The 13,535-nt window shown below is 33.8% G+C and overlaps 1 protein-coding gene across 2 annotated transcripts in view; it reads right to left on the bottom strand.

Annotated features, from left to right (window-relative positions):
• Nucleotides 1–1,081: 1,081 nt before the first annotated feature.
• Nucleotides 1,082–13,535, bottom strand: part of MAP9 (microtubule associated protein 9) — a 43,428-nt gene continuing 30,974 nt past the window's right edge. For both annotated transcript variants that reach the window (XM_058550243.1, XM_058550242.1), the window contains exons 11-14: nt 13,035–13,196; nt 12,759–12,904; nt 12,449–12,581; nt 1,082–5,644 (exon numbers count right to left, since the gene is read on the bottom strand). In XM_058550243.1, coding sequence (XP_058406226.1) covers nt 5,522–5,644; nt 12,449–12,581; nt 12,759–12,904; nt 13,035–13,196 — 564 coding nt within the window. In that variant the 3' untranslated portion in view covers nt 1,082–5,521. The remainder of the gene's footprint in view (nt 5,645–12,448; nt 12,582–12,758; nt 12,905–13,034; nt 13,197–13,535) is intronic.

The raw sequence follows: 13,535 nt of genomic DNA on the forward strand, positions 1-13,535 counted from the left end.
CCTAAAGTTTATCTCAAAAATTAAGTGGGAAAGAATATCCAAGAAAAAAATCTGGAAAGAAGAGTTATTAAAAGGTTTAGTTGAATTCTTGCTTTCCTACGCAACATTCAATCTAGGTTTAAGCCATCAGCATATGACATTTTTCTAGTAACTGTAATGGAATCAAAGATGAGTCACCTAGGATGAGCAAACTGATCCCATCAGACCAAAAGAAAAGACATATTCTATAGTTAAGGGAGAAATTTTCCCTATATCCCTCCTATAGATGAATGAAAAAGCATTTTTGTTCTGTTTTGCTGTGAAATTTTTTCAGATTATGGTAAAATATACATAAGATAAAAGTTACCATCTTAACCATTTTTAATGGTACAGTTCAGTAGTGTTAAGCACATTCACATTGCTGTGCAGCCAATCTCCAGAACTCTTTTCATCTTGCAAAATGTGTACTCATTACACAACTCTCATTCCATGCCTTGTAGTTCTGGTAGTATAATAAGGTTTCTAGCATTATTTATGAAATTTCTTTTATTTATCTATAGCACTAATGTAATCTTACAAAGTGACCCATGACATCTTTCTTCTCTTGCACACTCACTGCAGCAAGGTTAATCCTCAGTGTGAAACCTGAGTGACCATCTCTCTCAAAGCCTGTGTTCCATAACCTGCTGAGTTTTCTGACATTCTAATACTTGATACAAGACGTGTGACTAACTCCTTAAATATTATGAGTTCTTTTTTCATTTTATAGATTTAATGTGGTTCCTTATATCTAATAACAAGGACACGAACTACAAGGATGTTGAACATATTATTACTTACTACAGTAAACATTTGTAAGGAAGAAAATTGCCCCAACATAGGCTAAACAAATTATAGTTGCAGCATCAAAGATTCCTAGAAAGGTATAATAGCATGAAAACATGTTCAATATATATTGTTGGGTGGAAAAATCTGGTTACCAAATATGTAGTTTGATCTCATTTTTATTTTAAAGAATAAAAATATATATGTTTGAATATATGCATGTATGCACATTGTATTATATATATATATGCATCATATAAACACATATAGACATTCATGTACAAATATAGGTAGCATGGGAGAGAGATAGACAGACAGAGACAGAGGGAACTGTATCTCTACCCTTTTCACTCTCAGCTTAATTTTAGCTATAGGGGAAAATGCACTGGAAGAGTACATAATACGTTAACTATGATTGTCTTTGGGAGATGAAAGTGTGAGTAATTTTTGCTATTTGCATTTTCTAATTATTTGATACTTACATATAATTACATTACTTTTGTAATTTGTGTAGTGTTCTAAGTAAAAAAAAAAGTTTTATATCCAAACTTTCAGTCGTTTCTACTCAAGGGTGTATCAACAAAATATGATTATTTCATCTTTAGCCCACAAATAAAACTCATACCACATTTCCTATCATCATGAAATGAAATTTTGGCATAGTCAAAAAATAATATCACCCAATAAATCTTGAATGATTCACTTTAATTAAGCATTACATGAAAATATGCTACTAAAAAGCAGACATTAAGTACATCTCGAACAATTCTTAAAACATCCTCAATTCAATACCAAGAATTTAGTTCACACAAGTTAACATTATACAACTACATGTAACATATATGTTTCAAAATAATCAAATCCCATGAAATTTTAAAGTAAAAAGAATTCAGAGAAGTCTCAAGTTAAGCATTTACATAGTATTTATTATTCTGTCAGCCAATGTACCTAGGAAGCAGGAAAATTGATAATATCTTTGCTTTGTGTAGAATGGAAGTACATGAGTTTAAATACTTTGTAATATAGCACTATTGAAATCAGAGCCAAGATTAAATCAGGGAAATTTGTTTCATGTACTAGTTTATTCTTGGGAACTATTTTGACTAACATGCAATTTCTCCCATTTTTGAAATTCGTTTTCTCTATGGTATCTTAGTCCATGACTCAGGATTTAAGAAACTTCATTATTTCCCCACACCTTAAGTGGGAGTGTAGGTGCCCCACCAGCTTTGATCTGGTGGATAGTTATGGGAAGGCAGTGAGAGAATAAGGGAACATTTGAGAGGATACAAGTCAGCTAAATCAATAATGACCACTAGTTAAAAAAGTTAGTGTGAAAGGTTTATCAGATTATCAAAATTGTGGAATGGTGGGCAGGGTGCAGCTGGGAAGCCTGATACCTGAGTTCTAATTATAGACTTATACCTAGTTGTGTATGTGAGCTTGAGCAAGTCCAAGTCTTTGGAAATCAGTTTCTTCAACTAAAAATAGAGTTTGGGCCAGGTTTATTAAAATGTTAAAATTCCTTTCAGATGCAGAGTTACATCACTCTAAGGTACATACAACTGTGAACACCTAACTACTATCAGGTCCTGCTTTGGCAACAGATAAAAATATCAGTTTAATAATATTTAAAATAATAAATGAACTACTAACATTTTTAGATGTGATGAGATACAAACCACTGGAATGTTGTTATCCCTGAACAGTTCTTATTTTCTTTCATTAGGAAAACTTCAACCTTCTTTTGATCTAAAATGCCATACCGTTTCTTTTTATTTATGCAACACTATTATTTTCTTGGTTCTTATGGAACTTAAATTCTGTATAAAATTTATTTTTTTAGTATTAATATTTAAATTTCTAGGGAAATTGTTCTTTACAGTAATGTTTTAAAATATTCATTAAATTCCTATTTTCTTTACTTTGAAGTGTGAGTATTCAAGTGATCAGTACAGTTTACAAAACTAGAAGTTTAATCTGAAAATCTATAGGCTTTTAGCGTCCTTAATTTGAATTAAAATTCCCTATTATAAATTAATGAAAAGTTAATGAGCAAATATCTATATTGATATTTGACACTTTTTAAGGAAATATGGGGAAATCATACCCCTTAAGTAGATAAATATATTCAAGAGAATACTACCAGGCTTGATTCTCCCCTTTGGATCTCAGGAAGTAAACAGGACTATATTTTCACCCAGCTCCCAAAACTCAGATTTATTTTTGCCAAAGGAGAAGAGGTGATTTCATTCAACTAGATAATTGAATCAGCACAGGTTGCTGTAAACAGGAAATAATATATTATTTATGACAGTAAGACAAAAATCCCCACTTGAGGGAAATGACTTATTGGGTCTTTGAAACATCTCAATTTCCCTTTACATCCTACCTCACAAGCAACACCAAGAAATGAGTACTTAGATTACTTTATAGGAGGTCTCTAATACAGGTAACTTCTATATTCTGAGTGCTACAGCCTAGACTAGCCAGGAAAGCAGAGATTTCTTCTTGTACGCTCAAGAAGTCAAATAACCATTATCAACCACATCTGTGTTAACCTTCTTTTCACATACATGAAGTGGGGAAATGTAGGGCTCGTGGTAGTAAATAACTGAAAACAATGAACATTTATTCTTTACCATGTGCCATATATTTTACATTAATTATCTACTTCCACTCAATTTTTACAACTAAGAGGTGATAATGATAACCCACTAAATACAATAATGTAGAAGAAAATAATCAGAAGTTCAAGTAAATATTTACTGTGAAATTTATGATCTTACCAAAAGTAGTTGTACTTTTTTCTATTTTTCCTTTTACTTCCCTGGAATTTGCAAATATCTTCTTAGCTCTGAATAGCTAATTGGATACAATAAGCACTTAATCTATCCTGGTAGGCATTGCATTTGGTGCTATGGGGGACACAGGGATGAATAAGAGAGGCCCTAAATCCCCTGCTGATAATATACACTGTTGGTAATAATTACAATTTCATGAAGTATTCTACTTTCGGCAACATAACAAGGCTTCTAGTTTTATTTACAAAATTTCTACTATTTATCTATAGCAGTATTGTGATCTCACAAAGTGATCAATGACATCTTTCTTGCACACACACTGCAGCAGGAAGGTTAATCTCAGAGTGTGAAACCTCCTGAGTGAGCATCTCAAAGCCTATGTTCCACGAACTCCTGGGTCTTCTGACATTCTAATACTAGATACAAGACGCGTGACTAACTCCTTAAATATTATGAATTCTTTTTTCATTTTATAGATCTAATGAGGTTTACCATCTCTAATAACAAATGGCTATTTCTTAAGGGAAAGATAATCTCTAGATAGTTAATACATGATTTTATTTTTAGGATCTGAGAGGTAAAATGTGTTCATAAGGTTACTATAATACAGAGGTCTTGACACAACTTACAGTTCTCTGAGGCCACCTGAGAGCATGAACAGGAGCATATGGATTCTGGAGGGAGATAGACTTAATCAGTTCTAATCCCAATTCAGTCACATGCTAAATGTGTGGCAAGTTATTTGATTTCTCTGAGTCTCAGTATTTTTAACTCCAAAGTGAGGCTAATAACACCTACCTTGAATGATTGTTGTAAAGATGAGAAATAACATTTGGAAAGATCCAGCATAGAGGATACAATGGTGCTTAATATAGTAACTGTTTATTCTCATCCATCATTGCATTGCATCATTGGTTAAAGTAGCATTTCAATTGCGAGAGCATACATTTGGTCTGTGCTAAACTAGCTGACCAGTTCAAGTATGAGTCCAATTAATACAAGGATATGCAGAGATCAAATAAATAAATATAGATTCTTTGGATAATGTCTACAAATTACCTTCCCATACAGTTGTCTTCTAAATATAAGCTACAAGACACTGGATTAGTTAAGAGGACAAAAACTGCCTTTATCACCTTTATGGCTTTAGTCTGGAAAGTAATAATAGTGATAGTGACCTTGACTAATGTGTAAGTATATCACTACCATGAAATGAATATCTTTTGGTAACACTGAAATAATAAAGTGAGACAGAATTTAGAAAGACAAATTTCATTATAAAGTGCCTATGATTGTCATGTAAGCCTGGAACACATAAAGCACACTCATATAAAATGTAAGGCAAAATTCTTAAATAAAATGCCTCGACAATTACAGTTCTACTCAACTACTGCCTCAATTGATCAAAATTCTACCTTACACAGTGCAAATGCAACTGCTTTCAGCTAAAGATCAGTTTTAGGAGAAATAATATATGCATACTCCCCAGCAACTATTCATTTTAAAACCTGAACCTAGATGCATAATTAGTCACATATTCAATTATTTCTATGATTATGGTACCTAGATGGTTTCCTTTTTAGTACTGGGAATAAACATACTTAAATAACATGCACAGCTTAGTGACAGTGATCATGGATCATCTGACTGTAAGAATTATCAGGATATGATAAAGGTTATGTATTAATAGTAAAAGCAATCTGATTATTAGCTTTTCATTTGAGGCAGGTTATCTACAGTTCAAAAAATGCTTTCAATGGTTAAACTCCAAAGCATCTTCTTCACTGTGAGCAGAAGTAGTTGGCATTTAATTAAAACAGACTCCTCTAATGATAAATAATTGAATGAATAGTTTTAAACCCATGGTTAAAATTGGTAAATTGATAAATAACTAAACGTAAGAATTAGAATTATCAAAACGCTTTTGAGAACACAGTTCTGCTTGGAGGGCTCCATGGAGGAAGTGCCTCATTTTCAAGAAAGGAATGATGTTTCTTTTGTTTTCGTTCAATTCTTTCCTGCCTTTCTTTCTTTTCCTAAAGAGAAAAATAGAAAACTATAAATTTATATACATATATGAATATTACTTTCAAATTCAGTTGCCTGCTGAAGAATAAAATAATCCGTGATATTTAAATGTCATTTCCTAGTTTAATTGGTTACAAAGGAACAGCAGCGAGGGAATATTGCTAATTAATAAGTATACTACCAATAGGTATTAATGTACCACTTAATTTTTTTTTTTGCTGAGGAAGATTTGCCCTGAGCTAACATCTGTGCTCAATCTTCCTCTATTTTGTATTGGGTTGCCACCACAGCATGGCCGCCTATTAAGTGGTGCAGGTCGGCACCTGGGAACCGAAACCAGGCTGCTGAAGCGGAGTGCACTGAACTTAACCACTAGGCCATGGGACCCGCCCCAATTTTTTTTTAATATTGAAAGTGACAATATTTAAAAAATAGCTATGTAAAATAGAAAAAGAAGACCTCTAATTCCATAACCCAAAGAGAATAATTATTAGAAGGTAGTGATGACTTTCTGAGAACAGATTCTCAGAAGTAAATTTACTGAATGCAAAGCTTGAATAGGCCATGGCAGCATGGGATACTTCAAATGCTTTTACAAATAGCTGAAAATTGACTTTCATGTTTCTTTGCTTATTATTGAGCTTGAGCACGTTTTCATTTCGTTAGCCTTTTTGTGAATTTTGTGCTTGATTATTTGGCTCATCTAACTGTATGCATATGAGTGCTTTTAATTTTTAGCAATTTGAGTATTTTCATACAATAAATATTATTTTTGCAGCAAACATTTTATCTATATTACTTTTAGCCCTTAATTTTTACAAAAAAATAAATATTTCAGCCTAGACAACTGTTTAAAGGGTAATATAATCACATTCTGTGTACCACTATCTGTCTCATGAAATAAAAGATGACCAATACTCTTGAAGCTCCCTGTGTCCACTCCCTTATCACACCTTCCTCCCCCTCCACCCTACTGAGGTAATAACCATTACTCTGAACTTTACCCTTATCATTGCAGTACCTCTCTTAATACTTTTATTACACATGTATTCATCCCCACACCACAACTAATTTTGTTTTGCAGATTTTTAGAATTTATAGTAAAAGGTATCATGTTATATATTCTTTTGTAACTTTTTTTATTTTTTGGTGAGGAAGATTAGCCCTGGGCTAACATCCGTTCCCATCTTCCTCTACCATATATGTGGGATGCCTGCCACAGCATGGCTTGATAAGTGGTGCATAGGTCCGGGCCTGAGATCCGAACCTGTGGACCCCCTGGGCCACCACAGCAAAGCGTGTGAACTCAACCACTACGCCACCGGGCCGGCCCCTTTTTCTAACTTTTTTAATCATCATATTCTTAAGATCCATCTATATGGATCTGTAGCTTTAGCTCACTGATGTACAGAATTCCAGCATATCAACATATCACAATTTACTAATCTATTTTTTTGTTGAAGACATGATGTTCTCATTTCTTTTCCACACAAAGACAATGCTGTTATAAACATCCCTGTTTGATTCCTTGTGCTTTTAAGCCAAAATTTTTCCCTTCACATACATGTATATGCCTAGGAGTGAAATTGCTGGTTTGTAGGGTATGCATATGTTCAACTTTGTTGGGCAATGACAATTTATTCTTCAAAGTGGCTGTAGGTATTCACCTTTCAACTAGCACCTACACTGACTTGTTATTTTGAGGTATTAGTGATTTTAAATTCAATATCTGTTCATCTTTTCCTTTGTTATTTCTTATAGCACTTCTAGGTTTAGAAAATCATCTCGTCCCCATGAGATCTGATAAATATTGTTTAATATTTTCTTTTTGTTCTTCTATTGTTTGTCATTTTATATTTAATGTTTTAATTCTTTTAGAGTTTCTATTGCTTCCAGGTAATTCTTTGAAGTGATTTTATGTCTAAATGTCACACAAATAATTCCAATCGTTATTTCCTTGCATCCATTAGTTTGTGTTACTTTGTTGTATAGCACATCCTTACTTGTAACAGGTTCTGAGGTGTCCTGTGGGTCTATTACTCTACTGGTACTATACTGCTTTGATCTGTGTTTATTCATTCAACTATTAAGGCACTGAGATCCTACTCTGGGTCAAGTGGTATACTAGGTGTCATGGACAAAGTAATTATAAAATTCAAACACACTGATATGGTCCTTGTCCCTTAGGGAACTTTCAAAAAATGGACAGTTAATAAACAAGTAAATAAAAAAGAGAGAATCCCAAATCATGTGAATTTCTATGAAACATATAAATTGTTGTGATTAAAAAAGAATAAAAGGGAGTATTTACTTTCAAAGAAAAGTGGATTCAGGGAAAGTCACTTTAAAGTGAGACATGATGGATAGGAGAAGGCACTCGTGATATGCACTGAGGAGAGAGCATTTCAAGCAGACAGAACAGTGTGTGAGGGCTCTGACAAGTGGGGAAAAACTTGGGATGTTAGAAGAAACAAAAGAGCCAGCGTGACTAAAACTTGGGAGATGGGAGAGGGGTGCCAGATGAGAATAAAATGGTAGAGTAAGATTATATGGGGCGTTGCAGGCCATGGAAACACTTAGAACATAGGTAAAAGAAGAGATGTCAACAAGTGACACACAGAGAAGGCAGGCAGAGAGGTGAGAGATAGAGTGGGGGGAATATGACAGCCAGGGGGGAGGAGACAGTTGCAAGCAGAAGGGGAAACTGACTGTGCAGAATGCTGAGAGGTCTAGCAAATGGGCAGAAAAGAATACAATCAATTGGCTAGATGGCCTGGCAAGACTGTAACTTTCAAAGTGTAGTTCCGGGAAAGAGACAAGACTGGGGTGTGTTGAGGATGAAAAGCATATGGAGAACCAAGAAAGTGTAAAGCAAAACTTTCTAGAAGTTTAGCTACAAAAAAGAGCAGCGAAATGTGAGGGAAATGAGGAATTGAGAGGGTTTATTTTTCTTTAAGATTACATATCCTGGGATCTGATGGGACTAATCCAGGAGGGTAGGAGAAAGCTGACTCACAGGAGAGGAGGATGGGGAGTTTATATTTTATTGACTGATAGGAACAGTCCTGCTTCACATTATTTTGAAAATATTATCTTCCATATTCTCACATTTTTATTATACCAGATGAATTTTAAACCATTTTGTTTCCTTGTACATAATCCCTTCAAAGGAATGACTGAGTATCTGAGGATTGATATGAAATCTAAACATTAATCTAGAAACACTTGAAATGTTAATAGCATTTGGCCTTTCCATCCTGCAGCTTGGATTGTCTCTTCATTTCTTTAAGTCGCTGCTAAAACTATAAAGTTGGGTGATGTCTTCATATTTCTCTAAGAGCAGCGGGATCAGGGAACGCTGGGACAACCATGCCTCTGCTCTGCAAGCTGGATAGCCTGGGAGGGGTGGTATTTTGGTAAATTATTAGGTGTCTGTGCTTTCATTAGTACATATATGGAATTGTTCAACGTCACAGGGAGAATTGGATACTACAAGGCTTCAATTAGCATACAATCATTCACATACAACAAAAGGAGTGAAGAGAAGTATGAGATGTTTTTTTTCTGTCTTAACATTTCTCTGTGTCATTAGAATGCTTGCATGCTTGCTACTCCTAACAAAGCAAAGAGGGGACTTCCTTTCAGAATCCCAGTTGAGAAAATAAAAGCTGTCATTGCATCATTGTCAACCATTTTAGTATTTTAGAGAGAGGCAGACTCTCCAGCTAGGTGAGGGAAAAGCAGTGACCAGCATGTGTCCACAGAAACCGACTGAACAAACCTCTTCTGGCCCATTCTATTTAAGCTGGGGAGAGGAACTCAAAACAAGTGTGATCTTACCAGCAGGTGCTAAAAAGTCAGGACAGAAAATAAGCAATTAATTATCACCCTTAATATCAATTAACATGGATTAATAATATTATCTTGAATAATAATTAAAAGAACCTTGTTGAAAAGTCCTTCTCTTAGTCCTGTTATCTGTTGGGGACTGAACCTTTAACTTACTTTCTTGTCAAAGGTAACTATGAGTTAATATGGGAACCAGCATGAAGAAGAGATTCTTACTTGATCTTCGGCTACAACTTTCCTCTAAAACAATTACCCATCAAATACTCACTACCCAAGCTAGGTTGTATATCAAAATTTTGAGATGTTACTTTACATGAAAATTGAAGTCATTAGACTTCCACATAGGGGTATTTTTCCATTCTATCTGCAAACAAATTTCAATAAGAAATTGTTAAGACAGGGAGTAGATCTGTAACATGTTGTATGTGGATGATTTTATAGGTAGCACTATCTGTAGAGGTTATACTACATATCAAAACAAGTTATTTTCCTCTTAGGTCTTTGACAGGTGTTTGTTCTCCAGAAGATTGATCAGAATGAGTAAGTGCCTAAATACTACAATAAAACATAATATACCTAACCATGACTTGGTCATTAAGGAAATTCTATTCCATTTTCACAAGAATGTGAAAATAAAACTGAAAACTTAAACATTTCCATTTACTTTAAGCGAAGCTAGCAGAGTCCGTATACATCTCCTTAACATAAGAAGACTTAATTTTTCTTAGAACAAAGGATTATTTAAGAGTTTAATCTAAGAAAATCAACAGGAAACACTACTTTCCTCATTCAAAACACTGAACCTATTTTGATCACGCTATTTTATTACTCTTTTTTTGCATGGAATTAGCATATAGCAGCACCAAAGTCAACACATAAACAACAATAAATTCTGTTGGTATTTTTATTAGGATTGCATTAAGTTTGCAAGTTACTTCAGGGAGAACTAACATCTTTATAGCATCATTATAAGATTGTTTCTATCCAAGAGCAGTTTTGATCGATTTTCTCAAGTCTTCATGTGCATCCTTCAGGAGTGTTTTAAACTTTTCTTCATATTTGTCTTGAACACTTCTTAAGTTTATTCCTAAGTGTTTCATCTTTCTATTCTATCTTTAAATAGCCTGCTTTGGGTCCTGTATGCCTCTCTAGCTACTGCTGATTCAAAAGTTTATGTGAAAAAATAAAGAATGGTAGTCAGAAATATTTTGAAAGAAGAGCTATGAAGGAAGATTAACCCAAACAGATATGAAAACATATAAAGCCCTGCTAATGAAACAGTGTGCTACTGGAAATGTACAATGGGATTGACCAATGGAACAGAAAGGCAAGAGACAGACCCAAAAATCTAGGAATGTATCATATAATAAAGGAAGTACCTCAAATCAGTGGGTAAAAGATGAATATTTCATAAAAGATGTATTTGGAAAAAATAAAGTTGGAATCATATTTCCCCATATATCAGGATAAATTTTAAGTAGATCAAACGTTAAAATGTTAAGATATTAAAATCATAAAGTTATTAGAAGAAAAATGGGAGCACTTTGTTTACCCTCAAGTTATGGAGAAGGTCTTTTCAACTACTCCTGAAAATCAGAACCTCAAAGAAAAGACTGGTAAATTTGACATCAGAAAATAAAATTCTTCATGGCATGAAATAATATACATATATATAATAATAATAATAATATACCCAAAGTTGAGAGACCAACAAAAAATTAGGAAAAAATATTTGTAACCCATATCAGAAATAATGGGCTACTTTCCCCAGTACATAAAAAAGCTTCCAAAAATCAATATGAAAAAGACCAAGAGAAAAATGTGCAAAGTCTATGAATTGACTTTTTTCAGTTTACTGAAAAAAAAAAAACAAATGACCCTTATACAAATGAAAAGATACTCAAGCTCAATCTTAACCAGAGAAACGCAACTACAAAATACCCTGGATGGTCTTTTTTAACTAGCAGATTGGCATGAACTCAAAAAATGTTTGATAAGAAACCTTATTGGGTCCCAAACCCTGTGGAGAAATTTTACAATTTTTGATTGCTGAAACGTGATATGTTAACTACAGTATTTTGCTTGACATTAATGAAAAATAACTATAAACATAAATACACTGAAACAAAAATACATTAAAAAAACCAAAAAATATAAAGTCCAGCTAGATGTTTTCCTCCCAAACTTCATACTTGCTTTCTTTCATTAAAAAACACCTAAACTTGGGGCTGGCCTGGTGGCACAGCGGTTAAGTTCGTGTGCTCCACTTCGGTGGCTGGGGGTTCTCAGGTTCAGATCCCGGGCGTGGACCTATGCACTGCTTATCAAGCCATGCTGTGGTAGGCATCCCACATATAAAGTAGAGGAAGATGGGCATAGATGTTAGGCCAGGGCCAATCTTCCTCAGCAAAAAGAGGTGGATTGGCAACAGATGTTAGCTCAGGGCTAATCTTCCTTACCAAACAAACAAACAAACAAACAAAAAAACCCACCTAAACAAGACCTTTTCCTTGAGGTCATCAGAAAGCTCAAAAGAGAATAAAAAATGGAATAACTTTCTTACCATTAAATTCAATGTTAGTGTGTGTCATGACCAAGTTCCACCTAAAATAGTCTGGCATACCTTCAGTAGTACATTTGTCAGCTTTTATGATTTTAAATATGATAATTGTTTAAGAGGAAGAACGGGCATGATGGGTAAATGACTAAAGATGGGGATGCAGGTAAGGAAGACTATTATGACTGAAGTTTTAAGCCTGAGTACTTTAGGGAATAGGATAAGCATTAATAGAAATGATTAAAGCAAAGAAAATACGATATATGTGGGATAGAATGAATTCAAGAAGGCAGCTTCCAGGTAGAAATGGTCAGTAGGCAGGGCCAAATAGAACTGGCATTAGGGACAGAAAAGTCACAAAAAAATACGTTAAAAAGACACGAGTGCATTAACAAATGATACCTACCAGCCATTTTTCATATTCATCAATGGCTTGTTTATCTTTATCTTTTTTCTCAGCTCTTTTCAGTTCTTCCTTTCTTTTCTCATTTATTTTCTCTTTTTCCTTTTCTTTGAACAAAGCTTCCTTTTTTTCATTCCTATGTAGGATAGCATAAAACACTGGAAAGTTAAAGAATATATAATACAGATTCCCTAATATACCCTTGCAATAATGAGATTGAGATGCATTGGTCAATTTCAAGTAAACAAATTTTGGAAAAGCCTAAAGTGTTATTAATTTAAACTCTGTCAAAATGTTTATTATTTTGGATTACCATTTTTCAACAGCAGTTAAGTTATCTTTCCTTTTCTCAGCAACAGTTTCCTCCTCTTTCTGTTTCTTTGCTCTTTCATATTCTTTCTCCTTTTTATTTTTCTCTTTAAGATATTCCATCTTTTTCTCTTTCCATCTTTCAAAAGCCTGAAAAAGTTCAGAATGATTTTCTTATTTACTGTGAATATTATAAAATAAGTAAAAACACAGTTAGTCACTAATTTAGATTCCAAGTACTTAAAAATACTTAAGAAATATATTCAAAGCTGTTGAATACTTGTAGGGCTTCTCCTTTTCTCACAGCGTTTTCTTCTTCAGTTTTCTTCTTGTTTTTTTCCTCGAGCTTTTTTTTCGCAGCTATTTTCTTTGCTTCCTTTTCTTTCATAGCCTTCCAGGCCTCAAATGATGCTAATGCTTCTTCTCTCTTAGCAGCTCTTTTCTATTTTGGAAAAATAATAGACAGTTACATATGTGTGTATAAATAGCTAGACAAATAAAGATAGATACAGATACACATATATGTATTTATCTGTAATTTCCTTGGGATTCATCATATACAGAAATTAGGTTTCAAGGCAGATAACTGATTTAGGATGCTTTAGACAAGTAATTTATAAAAAATGTTATCTGAATTATTCATTGCCTTTTAAAACGTCCTTTTCTAAAAGCAGTTATCAGATATTGATCTACTACTATTCATGGGAAGGAAGTCAATTTTTTTGGAACAAAGGTTATCAAAGTAAACTGTAATAGGCTAGGTGGTACTGTAAAATGTTTA

The sequence above is a fragment of the Diceros bicornis genome, chromosome 11 (assembly GCF_020826845.1).
Source record: "Diceros bicornis minor isolate mBicDic1 chromosome 11, mDicBic1.mat.cur, whole genome shotgun sequence".
Lineage (NCBI taxonomy): Eukaryota > Metazoa > Chordata > Mammalia > Perissodactyla > Rhinocerotidae > Diceros > Diceros bicornis.